We start from the raw sequence: 17,605 nt of genomic DNA, 5'->3' as shown, positions 1-17,605 counted from the left end.
TGGTATGGTCAAAGTTATCCAAAATGTTTATTGATTGGTAAAGATAACCACTAACCAATTCAACCGTTTGAAATAGTCATCTAGCCAATAGGTAATCAATAAACAATTTATCAAAGTTTTAAACAATAGGCTACAGGTCATTATGCCTATCGTTTATGACCACATGTTTATTAATGGAGTTTTGTATGTCGTTATTTGACCGTCCGAAGCCCGTTGTCGTGAATTATTCGTTCCCCTTACATTTTCCTACTCAGGGGATGCCTTCCCATGATTCAGCCTTTAACTGTTAAAGGGTTTTGATTTGTTTCTAAAATTTCACGTACATTGCATATTTTCCATGCATTTTATTTATTTGTCAGTAATATGTTTAGTTAATTTAAGCAATTTTCAAGAACGAAATAAAGAGTAGATACGCATATTAACAATTGTTTTCGTGTAAATCATTTTAATTTTCGTGTTTCCCATCCAGCCACCATTCTTACCAAGAAAATAAAAAATATATATAAATATCTTCAATTTGGACTGAATGATTAATTGTTTTTAGACTTTCAGGATGTCTTCAATCGACCGCGTGTAATCTACTTTTGTACTCTTATTTAACACTATATTTCCAAGCGTTTGATATTCGCCGAAATAAGCGATTTGCTTAGAAATCAACTTAGAAATTGCTGCTCCATAACTCTATATGCTTAAATCGTATTAAAAGAAAGAGAGTGGTCTAGTGGTATTCGTGTCCGCTACTTACTCAAGAGGTTGTGGATCGATCCCCACCAGGGGTACCTTCTCATAGCCTCTAAAAAAGACACCAGTACTGGTTTCTGCCCACTAAACAGAGTCGATCATGATTCTAAAGGCTGTTAGCTTTCATCAACATCGAGCTAAAACAAATTAGTATAAACCAATGAATCGTATTCGTTATCGACTTCTTTTATTTACATAATATAAAACCATAAAAGCCTTAGAAGTTTATTGTAAAAGGATTACAGAATCGGTTTCTGACGTATTCGAGTCACATTTAAAAGGCTGTGAAAACATTTTAACCTGTACAGATTTACCATTAAAATGAGCTAATTCTGTGTGTTCTCTCTATACAAATGCAAACGATAATGTAAATTGCATCGCATCATCATTGAAACTTGTTTCAGAGCCTTGTGATACTCCGACCATAGAAAATGGTATACTTCGGAGTGACATATTCAACGTAAAGTATTCAAAAGCAACCATCAAAAGCGGACAAAGTGTACGTACCCTTTCTTAATGACATTGCATATTGGATGAATCATTTTAAAAACATATCATGCATTTGATACATAGATTTTCTCACACTTAATTGTATTTTAAGACTGAGCGCGTTTGAAGTCACGGCATTGATCCTTATGCAAACAATGGAAGAGTTACAGTTGTTTTCGGTGAAAAAATGTATACTGTTTCAATAGCTGAATTATTATCTTTATAAGGCTTGATTATTCCTCAATCAGATTATAATCACACTTCGATTGTTTGTGTACAATAGTGTTTGAGGTATTTTAACAAATAATACACGGAATAAATGATAAACGGAATATTTTTCATGCAATTATTTAGGTGTCAGTAGCATGTGAAGCCGGCTATGCTCTTTATGACAATAAGAAGGATGATTTCCTAGAAGAATCTACTTGGCCAATAAAATGTGAGCTTGGAAAAAGGACGTTCGTACCGTCTTGTAAGAAAGGTAATTAAACCTTCTGTCAATCTGCCGAATCTGCAGAAAGTACAAAGTATGCTACATATGAGTTTGACATGCACATGATCATCAAAACTTGATTAAATAAACATATTATGTTTTAAATGAAAAACATAAGACAATGCCAAAATGCAAAAGTAATATACAAAAATACAACAACATTGAGCCACGAGCCATTGCAACAGCAATTAATGTTCTTTGTACTGCCGATACTCAACAAAGCGTGATCATATACACAAGATAATTAAATGTTCCTGCTTTTTTATTTTGTAACTTCCGACGTAATTGGCAAAGAAATTTTTGAGACAAAGCTGCTTCAGTCAAAGCTTCAGAACACTCCATTTGTATGTATGATATCATTATTTAACTATGATTTAAGGGATCTCGCAGAACAACAGCTCTCGGCTGACTTAGTTTCAATGTGTATGCGTAATTTATCTGAATAAACAAGACCAGGCATTAATACAAGTAAATCTCAGTTTAATGCGTCCTTTAAGCCAACGAAACAACTTTTATAAAGTGAAGTAAGGAAAACAATGTAACAGCAACTATCCCCAAATGTCGGATTGACTTATTTTGCATATGACTAGACTACGTTGTATACTAGTAATTTACGAAGGTAGTCGGCACAAAAAGATGTAATTTTGATCAAATGCAAACTTTGAATACTTTCAGGTGCATATGGATATATCTGTAGCTTTAACAGCGACTGCCACCACGGCTTAGTCTGCTTCCATGGAAAATGCCGCTGCGACAAATCTTACACTTATGATTTGAAAGCACGCACCTGCAAGAAGAGTATGTCCAATTAAGTGGCATGAGTTTGTATTGCTATAAATGCCAAAATACTTGTTTATATTACCCAGCCAAACATGAAGAGACAGCAGTATCCGTATACACATGGTATTAAACGTAGGGTGGCAGCCTTCGTTCTGTCAGTTAACCCATTCAAAATCAATCTTATTTATTTTGAAACGTATTTAATCGTTCTTAATAAACGTAATATATATCATCATTATTATATTTCTTATAGATGGTACAACACTGCACAAATATACCGTTACATGATACATTCATTTATGTGTATGTTTTAGTATGCCGCGGCACAAATGACGGGTTTTATATGCATGGGACATCTGATGCCCATTACGATAGCTACAAAGACCGATATACAAACTGCTCATACGTCCACGGAAATCTCGAGTTAACCTATCTGAAAGGACCGTACGACCTTGGATTTCTTTCAGACATTGAAGAAATATCCGGATATGTGTTCATTGTCAACGTTTACTCATATTACCTAAATCTTACGAAGTTACGGATAGTACGGGGCACTGAATTATTTCACTATAGAGGGGAGGACTTTAGTTTGTTTGTAGCAAACAATTATGACCCATTCAACGATACACATGGCCTTCTAGAACTGCAGTTGATCAGTTTGACTGAGATCAGTCGGGGAAAGGTTCTCTTCCTATATAACAACTTGCTGTGTTTTGAAAATACAATCCGCTGGGACGATATTAATTCATTGACGAGAACATCTGTTAACGCTGCCTTCATTTCCAAACTCAAGCGGCGTTGTAAGTATTCGATAACGGTGTTGTTAATGTTCATATCAGTAAGTTTTCAAACAAAACGAGTGCTTTTATTTGTATTTAGTGTGTATTTAATTTTCTCTTTCAATATATATCCCGTACCTGATAACAAGTATTACATTGTCTACACCAATCTTACACTATGTAAACTATGTCATACACTTAGTGACATATATCATGCACTGTGATACGTTCATCATACCCCATGTTACGTCATACACCGTGCTACATATATCCTACACTGGGTGACATATATCACACACTGTGATACGTACATCCTACCTCTTGTTACGTATATCATACACCGTGCTACATATATCCTACACTGGGTGACATATACCATACATGGGTAACAAACATCTTACACTGTCTTACATACATTGTACACTGTGTTACCTACATCATACACTATGTTACATACATCCTAAATTATGTAACATACGTCCTGTGTTACATATATCCTACAAATAAATATATCACACTATGTTATATAAATCCTACACTGCAGATTACATTCGTAAGGCCAGATGCAATGATAATATGCTTTTGGAGATCGTCCAAAGGCTGTAAAAATGTAAGAAATGTTCAGCCTCATGTGAACAAGTGATGTGATTTTTTTTTATTTTGTATAGGCTTGACATACACTGGATCCGTTTTGTAATCTTCATATTTCAGTAATTTGGCAAGATCTACACAGTTTTGCAGCTTATTTAGCACACAGTTCAGGCATTCTTGGTTTGACTTTTAAAACAACATACAATAAAACCTCATCTATCATCCAGCGTCCGTTTAATTTTTGTTTACCAATATCAAACAATAGTAGAAAAATCTTTAAAAAACACAATAGGTCTGTAGGGTTTGAAACGAAAGAATTATTTCGATTTTTTTTTTTTTTTTTGAAATCGAGATAAGCTACTGTTTACAAACAGAAACCAATATAAGAACGATACTTAGTAGAACACAAGTTACATTTGCAACATTTGTTCGTGCAATTGCAGGCCCCGACTGTTCGGAGGAGTGCTATAACAGGCAGACAGGAGACAGTCATTGCTGGGGAAGTGCACCAGGAATGTGTCAAAAACGTAGGTATTATCAACGTAGGGGACTCCATTAGCCCATACCTCTGGCTTTAGTATTCATTTTGCTGAAAAACAGACGACCTTTGGCATTAATCTGCAGTACGTTATTGTTTTAGTCTATGTCCCGATGGGTTTTGTTTGCGTTTAAGTTGAGCATATAATGTATACTTATGAAGTTTTCTAAAAACTAAGCTCTTTAACAAAAGGTTTGTCATATAACCAATTTTGTATTTTCTAATTTGTGTCGTGTCAAAACATTATATGGTTCATGTTTTCCAGTGAACTTCATATCGGCGGTCTGTGACAGTTCATGCGATGGGAGATGTTTTGGTAAAGAGCAGGATGAATGTTGTCATCCTGAATGCGCAGGAGGTTGTGTAGGACCCGGAAGGGAGCAATGTCTAGTAAGTGGGCACTTTTGTACCTAATATCATATTCTTGGGATCGTATATTATAGAATGTAATAATTAATTCTAGCCCGATTGTTTCAACTGCAGAAAATATTTATAATTCAATCAACGGTATTGTGTAGAAATCAGTACTGGTTCCATTTTGGAAAGAATCTGTTTAGGAGTTAATCCGCGTCCTCCTGAGTGAGAGGCGGACACTTATATTATGAGATTTTTCTCACCTCGTTTAGGTTCATATATTACAGTAACATAAAATATGGAGCAGACGGTCAATAAAGTTTCATGGTGGATGGTATTAATCTTCTTTCTTTAGTAAGATCTATTCAAACATGTTGACCTTCATTCTAAGTAAAGTGCGGCTTAAACATGTGTCAGTTGGTACCGTACATAGCTGACGTCCGTTGGTTTGAGCCTCCAAACTAGGCGCATGACTTTCCTTACTGAGTTTATGTTTTAACACGAAATTTACGTTGTATTTTTATGAACTGCAAAAAGTATTGGTCTTAAGCACAGAAACTGGTGATTTGCATGTAAGCTATTGAACCAAAATTATCAAATCCATAAGGTAAATAATGTTCGGTTGACCCGTGGTATTATATCACATCGAGTTGCTTGTGGGAGAATCCGTATCATACGAGACGGAAGGTCACAGCAAAGAGCTGCGAGTTACGGTTCATAATCTTAAATTGTTGACAGGATATTTGCCATATTCACTTTAGACTCGGCTTAGCCTAGGTCGAGTGTTTAGGAAATTCCATTAACATAATATTTAACATTTTGACTACAATAACTAATCCCTGTTTTTATAGATCGTAAAGTCATTAACAACAGAAATTATATGCTTAAAAACATACATACGATTTATGCCTTACAGGCGTGTAAGAATTTCTACTTCGAGGGTTCCTGCCATCCTTACTGTCCAAGGATGAAAATGTTTGACCCATCTACACATCAAGTTGTCAATAACCCGGATGGACGTTACGCCTTCGGTTCCCTTTGCGTAAAAGATTGCCCACGTAAGACTGATGTGCTATTGTTGATGATTTCCTGTACCGTCTGTAAAAAGCAATAAAAACCCATGAATATGGTTATATAGTAGTAAAAACGTAACAACAGAAATACGTTATTTACGTACCGTATACCTCTCAAGTACATTTCTATAAAAGAACTGTATTGAGGTTATCGATAGAAAATGGTTCAATAATGATATGTCACGTTATTACTGTCATTCTTTTTATCTAATCTATTTGAAAATCTTTAAAATATCAAAATGCTACAAAAATGTGATTTCAGCTTACCTTGTGAAAGAAAATGATGCATGTGTGATCGAGTGCCCAGCATACAAGTCAGCGAACCCTAACACCAGCATATGCCAACCTTGTTTCGAAAATTGTCCTGAAAGTGTGTTTAATGATCATTTGGAAGTTTGTTATATATTATAACGGACCTATAAACCATGGATTGGAAACTGCCCGATTTCGTTGAATCGATATCATATTTAGTTTATCCACAATTCCCAGCGCGCATACGGCAAGAATCGGAAAATTACTCCATTCTTTTCGATTTGCGATAATCGGTAAAATCCGATCTTTTCCGTCAGCTCTGCTGATAATCAGCACCAATACGTTACACATTTGATTCATGTGTTTGCGTTTATTGTATGTTATCACGTACCGATAATCAATAAGTTTAATTTAAAAAAAAATAATTAGAAAAGTTTGAATAGGTATAATAATTGACCAAAGAATTCAACTAATCATCATACAGTGATGTAAAAGCCGGTTGTCATCAAACGGAGATTTCTATAATAAAGCTCACAGTTAACCTTGTTTAACCTCAATTGAATTGAATATATAACTGTGTTTGTTAATAAATTTACATTGCATTATTTTTAGCTTAAAAGAAATGTGAATGAGAGTATATCTTAATTATAACTATAAAAAACGATATTAAAATTGTTTATGCAACAGTTGCATATTCTTCAAAACATTAATACACTTGTCATTCATTCAGTACAAATTGGACATAACACAACACAAACATGACACCTCTAAGGCTAAAAATATTGACAATTTTGCGACCCGATTTTTTTTCTGTCGTCTAAAATCTTGTATCATGTCGAAATTAACTAATTCTGAAGAACATTCGTTCAGCTTCGTTCGTTCTATCATATTTCAAGTGTAACACCCTCACTATTAAACTGTGTCTTATACACTTTGCCGTTCTATCGTATAGTTACAAAGTCAAAACAACCACGTCCGATAATACAAGTTTTATTGTTAGCAATTATTTATTTCTTCGTTCCAATTAATCTTAGCCAGGTATATTATCAGAATCCTAACCAGAAGTGGACTACTCAAGAACTCTCCAACTCTAAAACTATATCTTAAGCTCTGGGTAAGTGTTTTTATATTTCGAAATTGACCCGAATTGCAGTTGACCATTCAGAAGTGTTTCCTAATTTTCCTTAATAGTTTAATGATATCAGGTGATATATTTGACCTCACGTGACCATACCCAAAGTATCTTACTGGCTATCGCCACAAAAAGAAGCTTGTCAATCAATATGTCTAGTGACGTCAAAATGGATTAGGCCAAACCCCTTTGATAGGATTTTAATAAACAAGGTAATTAAGCTCATCTCTGGACAGTAATTAAATTAGCCATTAGCGGTTGACATTGGCCGTTGCTGATAGATCTTCGACGGCACCAAGTAATATATGAGTTTATCAGAAAGCAGATCATTTGATAATTATTATTCAAGCCGTTATTGACATATGATAAAGAGATTAAACTTTCCATCTATTCTTAGGATACCTAATTGACACCTGCCGGTAACGGTAATGAAGCTCAATGAAAATAACGCTATGGCATTTAGACCACTTAGTAGCTAAAGAAATGAGTAATGACCTTAGCAGATTGGCGAGGGCCATTGTGTTACACAAGCTTTTGGCGTAATATTATGGTTCGTCTATTTATTATCATAATAAACCATTGTATTAATGTCGGAAACTTGAAATATTAGAATACTGGAAAATACATATGATTTTGTTTACAATTTTTCCCTCCCGATTGTCAGAGACAAATCGAAGTGATATCGGGAAAAAAACAAGAAAACATGAATAAACAAATACCACAACTCAATAAATATAAGATACAAACTAAACTATGTTACAAAAGTAGAAACAAGGAAGCAGTGGATAATTGATTCACAATTTCTCGAGCCGAAACAAGATCGCTGACGGCACGACTCGAATATGAAATCGAGTAATATCGCGCTCTTAACGCGTCAAAGACATACATTGAAATTTCCAATCTATGGTTTATATGTCCTTGGTATAAATATTTTCCCTCATTATCATAAATTCCTATAGGACGAGTTTGATCAACATGATACCAGTAAATGTTTTACCCTTCTTTATTTTAAGAGTCTTTACTTAAAGTGTCATCATTTTAACTGAACATTGAGTCTATGCAAAGTACTATTCATTTTTCTTGAGGAAATTGGATATCAACTATGCTTGAAATGAAAGCATGTTTGCTATATAGCCATTTTAAGTGTGTGTTTTTTTGGTAAGAACTGCTTAATTATAACTTTTACTCTTTTTAACTAAGAACCATGTCGGTTGAACCATGAAAAGGGTCGTCATTTTTTACAATTCGGAAATGTTCTGGTCAAAGAGGCTCCGCATGGAACGATTGTGACTGTCTTCTGCGAAAACGGCTTTGACAAAGACGAAAGCAATGACGCTTCTTACTCAGATATCCAATGCTTGAGGGGACAGTTTGAAAAAATGTATCATTGCTTCGAGAGTAGGTTCTAAAAAATGTATTTTTGATTTGAAAATACATTACATGTATCGTTAATTCGTGAGTAAATTCTTAGAAAATGTAATACTGAGTGAACAAATTACTTCATGTTGCTAAGGTTAATTGTAAATGTTGATCGTAAAACATAAAAGCTGCATTTTTATTTAGATATATGAAACAGGATATGTTTTGATAGCCATTAGCCTGCTTTGCATAACAATTCTCCTATTTCCGTTTTTTTTCTAGGATGCGAAATCCCACAAATAGAACATTCGGAGGTTTCGAAACTCAATAATCAATCTAGAAGCGCATTAAAACATGGCGAAACGGTATTCATGTGTATTATATATTTACACTTAATATTATATAATAACCAATTGTGATGACTATATGTATTAACATTTACATTATTTCCTATTTATTCAAAGATTTCTGAGTCCACTAATAACATGCTTGAAATTTCAGATAAAAGTAACTTGCCAAAAAGGATTCATTCTTTCCAATCCACATGCATACGGCCGGTACGATGGAACTCACAACGGCTCGGAACTAACATTGACTTGCACAAATGGCACGTTGATTGGCATGGAGGGTATAATGTGTTTACGACAATACCAACTAGAAAACCGCAGTCACAAAGGTCGGGTGAACTCAGGGAATAATACTTCACTGTTTAATACCGGAAGTGGTAGTAGGCTATAAGATTTTGGAATTCAGTATTACATTTCGAATGTCTCTGTTGTTTTCAACATTGTTTTTTTAATTATTTTAATTTGAATAACAAACATAACGATGGAAGAATAACTCATATCTGATCTTACAATTTTAAAACATATTAAGAATAGTCACTCGACGGTGCTCATCATTAATATATGGAATACTTTTTTTCAAAGGTAAGCTTAACTGCACCGCACCTCATTCGGATGACGTTCAATTGTATAGCCTATCTAGTGAGAAACTGGCGGCAGGAACGGTGGTAAGAATTAATGCAGTCAAAAACACTTGCTTAGGTCTAAAAATTGCTTATTTACTTCATTTGGTGATGCATGCATAATCATATTACAACTGTAAGCGTGGTTTGATAACTGTACATTGACAAAAATTTCACCAAACAGTTTGTTAGCACTATGTTGAAGGACAATGCTCAATACTACTGCATTCAAGGGGGCGTAGAGTGATATGTTGTTGGAATGTTTATTAGAGAATGATACTAGTAATGATATTTGAAATATGAGGTTTGTATATTGAAGATAAATCACGGAAAAGCAATTATTGCGGAAATGACGTGTGAAAATGGAGACGAAGAGTTGGACAACCATATTGAGAATTTTCAGCCAAACGAAGATGGCAACCCTTCTCAAACAAAAGTTCATGTGCAGCTGACATGCACAAACGGTGTTATTCCTGACTATGATACACTTTCTTGTTCGGCAGGTACATTCACTTATGACTGTCTTTAATATTTAGATACCCTTATATAACAGGAGTATTTAAAATTGATATTTTTGAAAACATGCGAATCAAAGTTAGAATGCACATTCACGGCATTTTGCAAACACGTAAAAATAAATTGTACAGCCATTCGGATAGCCGTATTATGCGTTTGTATTGTATTTTATGAAAACCAACATTTTAACATTGAAAATATGCTTTTTAATTTTAATTTCATGGTATATGCGATTTTCATTACTTACTTATTAGTTATTTATTCTACCCTTTCTCATTATTCAATGTAACATATAATCCATTAGGGACAACCGACCCACAAGTTATAAATCCTAATGAGTGCAAGATTCTGCCAAATGGCACGGTCACAGATAGTGGTCAATCATTTGAGTGCAACCATGGTTACGCATACGCTGACAGACTTTTGTACGAGAGATACAGTTGTTCTTGTAACAGAGAGATTCCTGCCTTGGTGTGCAGTGGAAAGCAGGCCCAGTGCAAACCAAGTACATTATTTGTTTGTTTATTGGTTTGTTACTCGTCTTAATAACCATGTAAATACACAATAATACAGTAATGTAGTTCCTAAAATCGATCTGAGAAACATCACTTCAGTCAGTTCAATGACTTTGAAATGTTCAATTATCAAACTACAGTTATTGTAACCATAAACCTGAATATATGTTTTTATAATGTTGCAGTTAACTGTAAATTAAACGGTTCGATTGAGCACGGGTTGACTGTAATGTATAAAGGATTGATAATCAGTGCCACTGCAATAGAAGCGATAGATCATGGAGAATCAGCCGTATTTAACTGTGAAAGTGGCGGAAACGGTGAAACATACGAACCAAAATTGCGGATCTTTAAATGCGACATTGGCAACTGGGTAGTAGAAAACGGGATAGGCGAATCATGGTCGCTAGGTAACAATGGATCGTTTCCTGAATGTCGACCAGGTATACACCAGAAACATAGTTTCAAAGCATTGTTGGTTGGTGCGATATCATTTTCCGACGCTGGACAAATGTCATGTTGTTAATTGGGCCAGTGTAGGTCGTACGCATTACTGCGTGCCACATTGATCACGGTCCTGTGATCTAAATACTCAGGGTCTTGTGACCTAAATTCCCAAATGTATTGTGGCCTAAATTAACACGGTTGTGTGGCCTCAATTCTGAAATGTCTTGTGGTCTAAATTAACAGAGTCGTGTGGTCTCAGTTATCATCGCCTTGTGGCCTCATTCATCGCGGTATTTTGTTCTCAATACTCACGGTATTGTGGCCTTAATTCCAACTGTATTGTGTCCTCAATTTTCACTTTATTGTGGCCTCAATTATTTATTTATTTGAACCTCAATTATTACTGTTTGGTAGCCTAGATTATCACTGTCTTGTGTCGACAATTATCAATGTACTGTAGCCTCAATTATTATTGTCCAGTGGCTTCAATTATCACAATCCTATGGCCTCAAATATAATTGTCTCATCGCCTCAATTATCACGGTCTTGTGGCCTTAATAATCACGGTTCTTTGGTCTCGATTGCGCTGTCTTGTGACCTCTTATATACCTATAAATATTTCTATCTAGTGCCTTCATTTATCAGTCTTCTAGCTTTAACTATCACTGTAATGTGTCCTCAATTATCAGTGTATTTTGGCCTCAATGGTCAATGTCTTGTAGCCTCAATTATCACTGCCATATGGCCTCAATTATCACTGCCATTTGGCCTCAATAACCACTGTCTTGTGGTCTCAATTACCACTGTCTTATGGCCTCAATTATCAATGTGTAGTTGCCTCATTTATCAATGTCTTGTGGCATCAATATCACTGCCATGTGGCCCCAATTATCACTGTATTGAGGCCTCAATTATCACTCTTTTGGGGCCTCAATCATCTCTGTATTGATGCCTCATATATCACTGTATTGTGGCCTTAATTATCACTGTCTTGTGGCCTCAATTATCAATGTGTAGTTGCCTCATTTATCAATGTCTTGTGGCATCAATATCACTGCCATGTGGCCCCAATTATCATTGTATTGAGGCCTCAATTATCACTCTTTAGGGGCCTCAATCATCTCTGTATTGGGGCCTCATATATCACTGTATTGTGGCCTTAATTATCACTGTCTTATGGCCTCAATTATCTCTGTATTGGGGCCTCAATTATCACTGTCTTGAGGCCTCAATTATCACTGTATTGTGGCCTCGATTGTTACTGTCTTGTGACATCAATTATCACTGTCTTGTGGCCTCAACTATCACTGTCTTGTGGCCTCAATTATTACTGCCTTATGGCCTCAATTATCACTGCCATGCTATGTGATTGAGTGATAACTATGTTTTTATGTTCATATTTAATCATAACCACTGATAAATTTACAGTTGTTAGTCAAAGGCCTTCCACCATTCAAAGTGGTGTAAAAGCTTAAACGTACAACGTTCGAAAATTCGATACGTTTTTGATAAAATAGAAACAATCAACAGAATACACAAGACATCGTTGACTGGCTTATGTCAAACACATTGGATTTTGTAAAAAAAAGACAACTTAACTTTTTTATAAGTTTAACAAAGCGGCTCTTTGACATTAGCACCCTTCTATTTCAAGCAAAGTGTGAGTGTCAGAATGGAGGAACATGTATTCGAGATGAGACGTGTAAATGTTCATCATTCTCAACCGGACAGCAGTGTGAAACACGTAAGTAACGCAGAGATAGGCCATTGAAAACGTCTAGCATCAGTTCATTGTATGTATATTTGTATTCGGATATGAGAACATTTTCACCATTACTCATGAACATGTTTCGATTATCTGTTGATTTCCATTGAATTTTATATCTTTTGTTTTTATTTTGCAATTTTTATGAATGATATGTGACGTCGTCTGCGAAAATGAGTCGTGTTTGTATAAATTACTTTTATATCACAAACAAATGTTAGGATAACAAATCAGTTATAAGTGTTCTCGAAATTGAACATGTGGAGGAAAAGTGACGTTTATATTTGACTACTATTTGTGACTGATAAGAAGGCAATGATATATGTTTTAGCACTTTGTCCCATTGGATGTCAAAATGGTGGGACATGTACGTTTCCAAACACGTGTAGCTGTCCGGAAAGATTTTCTGGCACTCGTTGCCAAACAGGCAAGTCCTTAAGTGTTACAAAGCATCATTTTTCTATTAATGTAAGTGGCTTATATTATGGCGTATCTATGTAAACTGTAAATTGTAACGTTGTTCGTATCCTGTTTAACGCATTTAACATTCAGTCTGTACAATTTGCTGTTCCCATTGTATCATGTTGTACTGTATGTTTAAAACATAAGAGATTAAGAGGCGGTATATAGAACACACTCAATAAGTGTTGTTGTTGTTTTTTCCATTCACAACTATTGATTTCCTATTTATATTTAAGTAATTTTAAGTACAAATAAGGGCTTCATGGCTAATTGTTTATATCATGAATCACATTCCGCTGTACGAAAAATACAATAGGTGTTAAGGCAAGCATTTCCATCCTCAATTTGTCGTATTCCCAGAGAAGTATTATGCATTCATTTCAATAGAAGACATTTCCTCGCGGAGCAACGCGATGAAAGCAGCTATTTGTTAAATGCGAATTAATCGCAATCATGTAAGGATACTGTTAAATAAACGAGTTAGCTAGTTTCAGTTCTCAGCGGAAGTAAGTGTCGTACAAGTACCAAGGACCTTGAATGTACGCACATACATCATAACATGTTTTATGACGTATGACAAGTTTGAAACATGCATCAATACTCAAAATGAATGACCATTATTGCACCCACTAACATTTTAACATAATTAAAATGTTTAACCTCTTGGCATGGTCAGGATGAATTAAATAAAAACAATTAGGTCACGTTGTTAGTATAATTAAAACATACATATATTCGTATACATAGACTAGTATCTTTATGACATCAGACATATTAAGCATTAAGACATATATTAGTATACATACTTAACACACATAATGGTATCATATTTATTGTACAGGTTAACCAATAAGGCTGGCATTAGTAGGAGTCTGGTATTAGTATACACACGAGGCATAAATATTAGTACTATTATAAAGTTTGAGTATAAAGACTGGTATATGTGCAAAAGTTAAGTATATGGACTGGTATCCTTACAATAAGCATAACAGCTGGTATAGGTAAATGACTGGTAAAGCATAACATGTATAATCATACATGTTAAGCATCAACAGCTAGATAAAGGAATCAGGCTTAATATATACCAGGGCGCATCAGCAAATTGACGTAAGACAAGGCGTAAAAAAGTGGCAAAATATTTTTGACATTCGCTCTTACCTAAGAACGGAATATTAAATAGTTTGATATGTTAAAACATTTGAGGTTACTCGCCCAAGAAGATTTAAAAAAATATAGTCCAAGGGTTCATTGCATCCAACATCATAGTAGCTTCTAGAACTGATTTAGAAATGTTCACAAAACATAATTATGTGAGGGTTTAAGCAACAAAGCGGAGATACAGACATTAAAAATGAATTGACTGCCCTTTTCTGATTTATGAATATTTCGAAACACTTTCAGGGACTTTTCATTAAACTCATACTTGTTATAAATGTTGTCCTATTACTTGTTCGACAGGTTAGATATGTTTCAGCAGTGTTACATTTCTTTCCAGAGACATTGAAACCATGGAAACCTGACAACAGTTATTATTTGGGAAACAAAGACGAAGATCTTGAACATCATGAAACTTACAAATTCCGCTGTAACTCGAACTTTGAACTGAAGCAAAATGGCCGTTACCTTAGTGAAAACAAATATAACACGCGTAAAGTTGAGGTGGAGAATTTAAATGGAGGGTTGAAATACGACGGTAAAAAGGATGCAAACACGCTGTCGTGTGTTGAAAGTGAGTAAGGCTCGCGAGTATAAACATCATGCTTTTACTATTTATGAATTCTAGATACACCTGTTAAACATCTATCTGCAATGATTCTAAGACTGGGAGGGAACACATTACTGTCTGGTAAGGTGTAATTAACATGTTCGCTTATTGTAATATCTGTTGCGTTTAATTTTAGAAAAGCAGAAATCAAATGTCTGTTTAACACCAATGTACATTGTATTTTGAAAATTCTAAGATGTTTAAAATAGAGTATATTATATTTTATTAGTAATATGACCGTTCAAAAGATGCTTTCATTAACGCAGTGTTACATTTTAATTGCGAAAATCTGACCATGAAACTTTGAATATTCCAGAAAGGTGTTTTCAAATGGATCAATCGAAATATCCCAACGTGATCATTCAACCGAAGACAAAATATGTAGAGCATGGACAGTCTTACCATTTATCTTGCGAGAACGGCTATGAACACAGTCTGGAAAGCGACCCAGATTGGACGTGCAGCTTTGGTAAACTTAATGGGATATTTCCTCACTGCACAGAAAGTAAGTTAGCATTGAGAACTGGTAAATGATTGTGTGACATGCTGTAGCTCCAAGAATAAAGATTATAATTGTTTTATTAAAATGTCATAAAGATGGAAATATGTGTTAAACGCTATTCCTATTCATTTTTTAGTATATGAGTCGGTTTTTTAAATATATTTTGAATGACTGTTTCTTACCATGAAGCCTCCATTTTGACAACGAAAATATTAAAATCCCTTTTTCTTCAAATTGGACTGACTTTCATGATGTTTGAATTAGACCAATTGAAAGTTGAGTTTGTATTTTAATTGGAAACAATTCATTTATAGTTCAAAAATCATATTCCAAACACATACAATCAAAATTCTGGAGTAAAGACTTGGTTCTGTTACGTGAAATCAATTGTAACTACGGCACCCCCAGGTCCGGGGGTATACCGGGGATAGCCGGGGAAATGGGCCGTGTTTTAACCTTTCAGGTGGCCCGCAGTGCCGGGTGAATGCGGTGGTTTTGTCTTCGCTTTAAACATAGCGGGGAATGGGCCTTACCTACCGTCCCTGGAGTGCGGGGCCATTATGCGGGGATTTTACCATATGTGCGTCCCCGCAGGGCGGGGATTTTAGCCGGGGTTTGCTGGACCGAAAGTCAAAGTCCCCGCTATTCCCCTGAACACGGGGGGGGGCGTGGTTACAACTGACTGGTGCATAAATCACGTATTACGACATGATCATGTTATAGTGTGACGAGCTTTCAGGAACGCCGTATGTCCATAGACTGTGCCACGTTTTCAAATTCTGTTAACGATGCTGTTATCTACAACCATTCGTACAGTTTCTTAGAATTAAAATATAGGTCTATGAAACATAACGAATAAATCTTTGTAACGGTACATCAGGCTGAATTATACTTGGTTGAAACAACAAAGTATTTCTTTAGGATGGCATGCAATATATATATAAAGTTTACCTCCCGGACCGGAGAGATAGCAAGTTGATGAAGCTCCACCGTTCAATAACTAACGTGCGGTAACTTACAACGCTATTCAACAATACTACATTCTAGTTATTGTACGTTGTCTTTAACAGCATGGTAACAAAACGTTTCGTCAACTATTACCCCTGTGACGCTGGTTTATGGGGTCAGTAACTATTACAAATGAATTTAAATATATGCAATTTTAAGCCACATGTTCAAAAGGCTACGATGAACAGTTTTATATTTTGCACAGTCACTAATGACATGAGTATACTGATCATTATCTCTATCGGAATGCAAAAAGATCGGGAAATGTTCATAATTCTATAATTAAAATGTATCATATTTCAGAGCCTTGTGATACTCCTGCCGTAAAAAATGGTGTACTGCGAAATTTTCATAAAAAGTACTCCAAACCAACCATTGTGAGCGGCGACATTGTACGTACCCTTTCTTGTTGTTTTTCTAAGTCATATTATTTGCAGAAGTTTGAATGTTAGCACTCATGCACATTGAATTTACGCCGCGCGTGTAAACATTATGATTTTGTAAAGGTTTAATACAAATAACAATTGTAGTGTGTTGAAATTCTAACTATTAGATAAAACTTAATTTATGAAAAAGAAAAATACGAAATAGTCACATGTATTTGTTCATTTTATTGCATTAATTAAAGGTGTTTCTACAATGCAGTCAAGGATTCTTTCTGTATGATAACAGCAAAAACGAGTTCATGGAGGAACATGTATTTCGCATCAAATGTTACCGCGGGAACATAACATCCATACCATCGTGTAAAAAAGGTAACCAAACCGCTTTACAGTCTAAAGCGTATTTGACACGCTATGGCACCGCATACATTTCACGACAAGAGGTATTTTTTGTTAAAGTATCACGAACAAACACACTCATAGTCATAAACGTGCATTCACTTAAGTTCAATATCTGCTGTAAGAGTAAATATCTTCAGCCTTAGTTTTTCGTTTCAGAACTAATGTGATATATTGTATTAATGATACGAATGGTTTAAGACAAGTTGATTTGAGCACAATTTCAAAGATGGAATCTTAAAATTGTATGCATGTTTTATATTTATTGATATTAAATCACGTTCATGGCATAATA

At 35.1% G+C, this 17,605-nt stretch overlaps 1 protein-coding gene across 1 annotated transcript in view; it reads left to right on the top strand.

The window, feature by feature from the left end:
* Positions 1 to 17,605, top strand: part of LOC128223388 (uncharacterized) — a 37,423-nt gene that overhangs the window by 2,220 nt on the left and 17,598 nt on the right. Inside the window, exons 4-24 of the mRNA XM_052932669.1 lie at positions 1,146 to 1,240; positions 1,585 to 1,711; positions 2,399 to 2,521; positions 2,818 to 3,303; positions 4,317 to 4,400; positions 4,677 to 4,801; positions 5,682 to 5,823; positions 6,101 to 6,208; positions 8,423 to 8,620; positions 8,864 to 8,946; positions 9,083 to 9,257; positions 9,511 to 9,593; positions 9,868 to 10,051; positions 10,369 to 10,569; positions 10,765 to 11,022; positions 12,681 to 12,770; positions 13,123 to 13,218; positions 14,749 to 14,982; positions 15,335 to 15,523; positions 16,832 to 16,920; positions 17,157 to 17,283. Coding sequence (XP_052788629.1) covers positions 1,146 to 1,240; positions 1,585 to 1,711; positions 2,399 to 2,521; positions 2,818 to 3,303; positions 4,317 to 4,400; positions 4,677 to 4,801; positions 5,682 to 5,823; positions 6,101 to 6,208; positions 8,423 to 8,620; positions 8,864 to 8,946; positions 9,083 to 9,257; positions 9,511 to 9,593; positions 9,868 to 10,051; positions 10,369 to 10,569; positions 10,765 to 11,022; positions 12,681 to 12,770; positions 13,123 to 13,218; positions 14,749 to 14,982; positions 15,335 to 15,523; positions 16,832 to 16,920; positions 17,157 to 17,283 — 3,297 coding nt within the window. The remainder of the gene's footprint in view (positions 1 to 1,145; positions 1,241 to 1,584; positions 1,712 to 2,398; positions 2,522 to 2,817; positions 3,304 to 4,316; positions 4,401 to 4,676; positions 4,802 to 5,681; positions 5,824 to 6,100; positions 6,209 to 8,422; positions 8,621 to 8,863; positions 8,947 to 9,082; positions 9,258 to 9,510; positions 9,594 to 9,867; positions 10,052 to 10,368; positions 10,570 to 10,764; positions 11,023 to 12,680; positions 12,771 to 13,122; positions 13,219 to 14,748; positions 14,983 to 15,334; positions 15,524 to 16,831; positions 16,921 to 17,156; positions 17,284 to 17,605) is intronic.

Source organism: Mya arenaria, chromosome 17 (assembly GCF_026914265.1).
Source record: "Mya arenaria isolate MELC-2E11 chromosome 17, ASM2691426v1".
Lineage (NCBI taxonomy): Eukaryota > Metazoa > Mollusca > Bivalvia > Myida > Myidae > Mya > Mya arenaria.
This window is presented reverse-complemented; position numbering and strand designations above follow the sequence as displayed.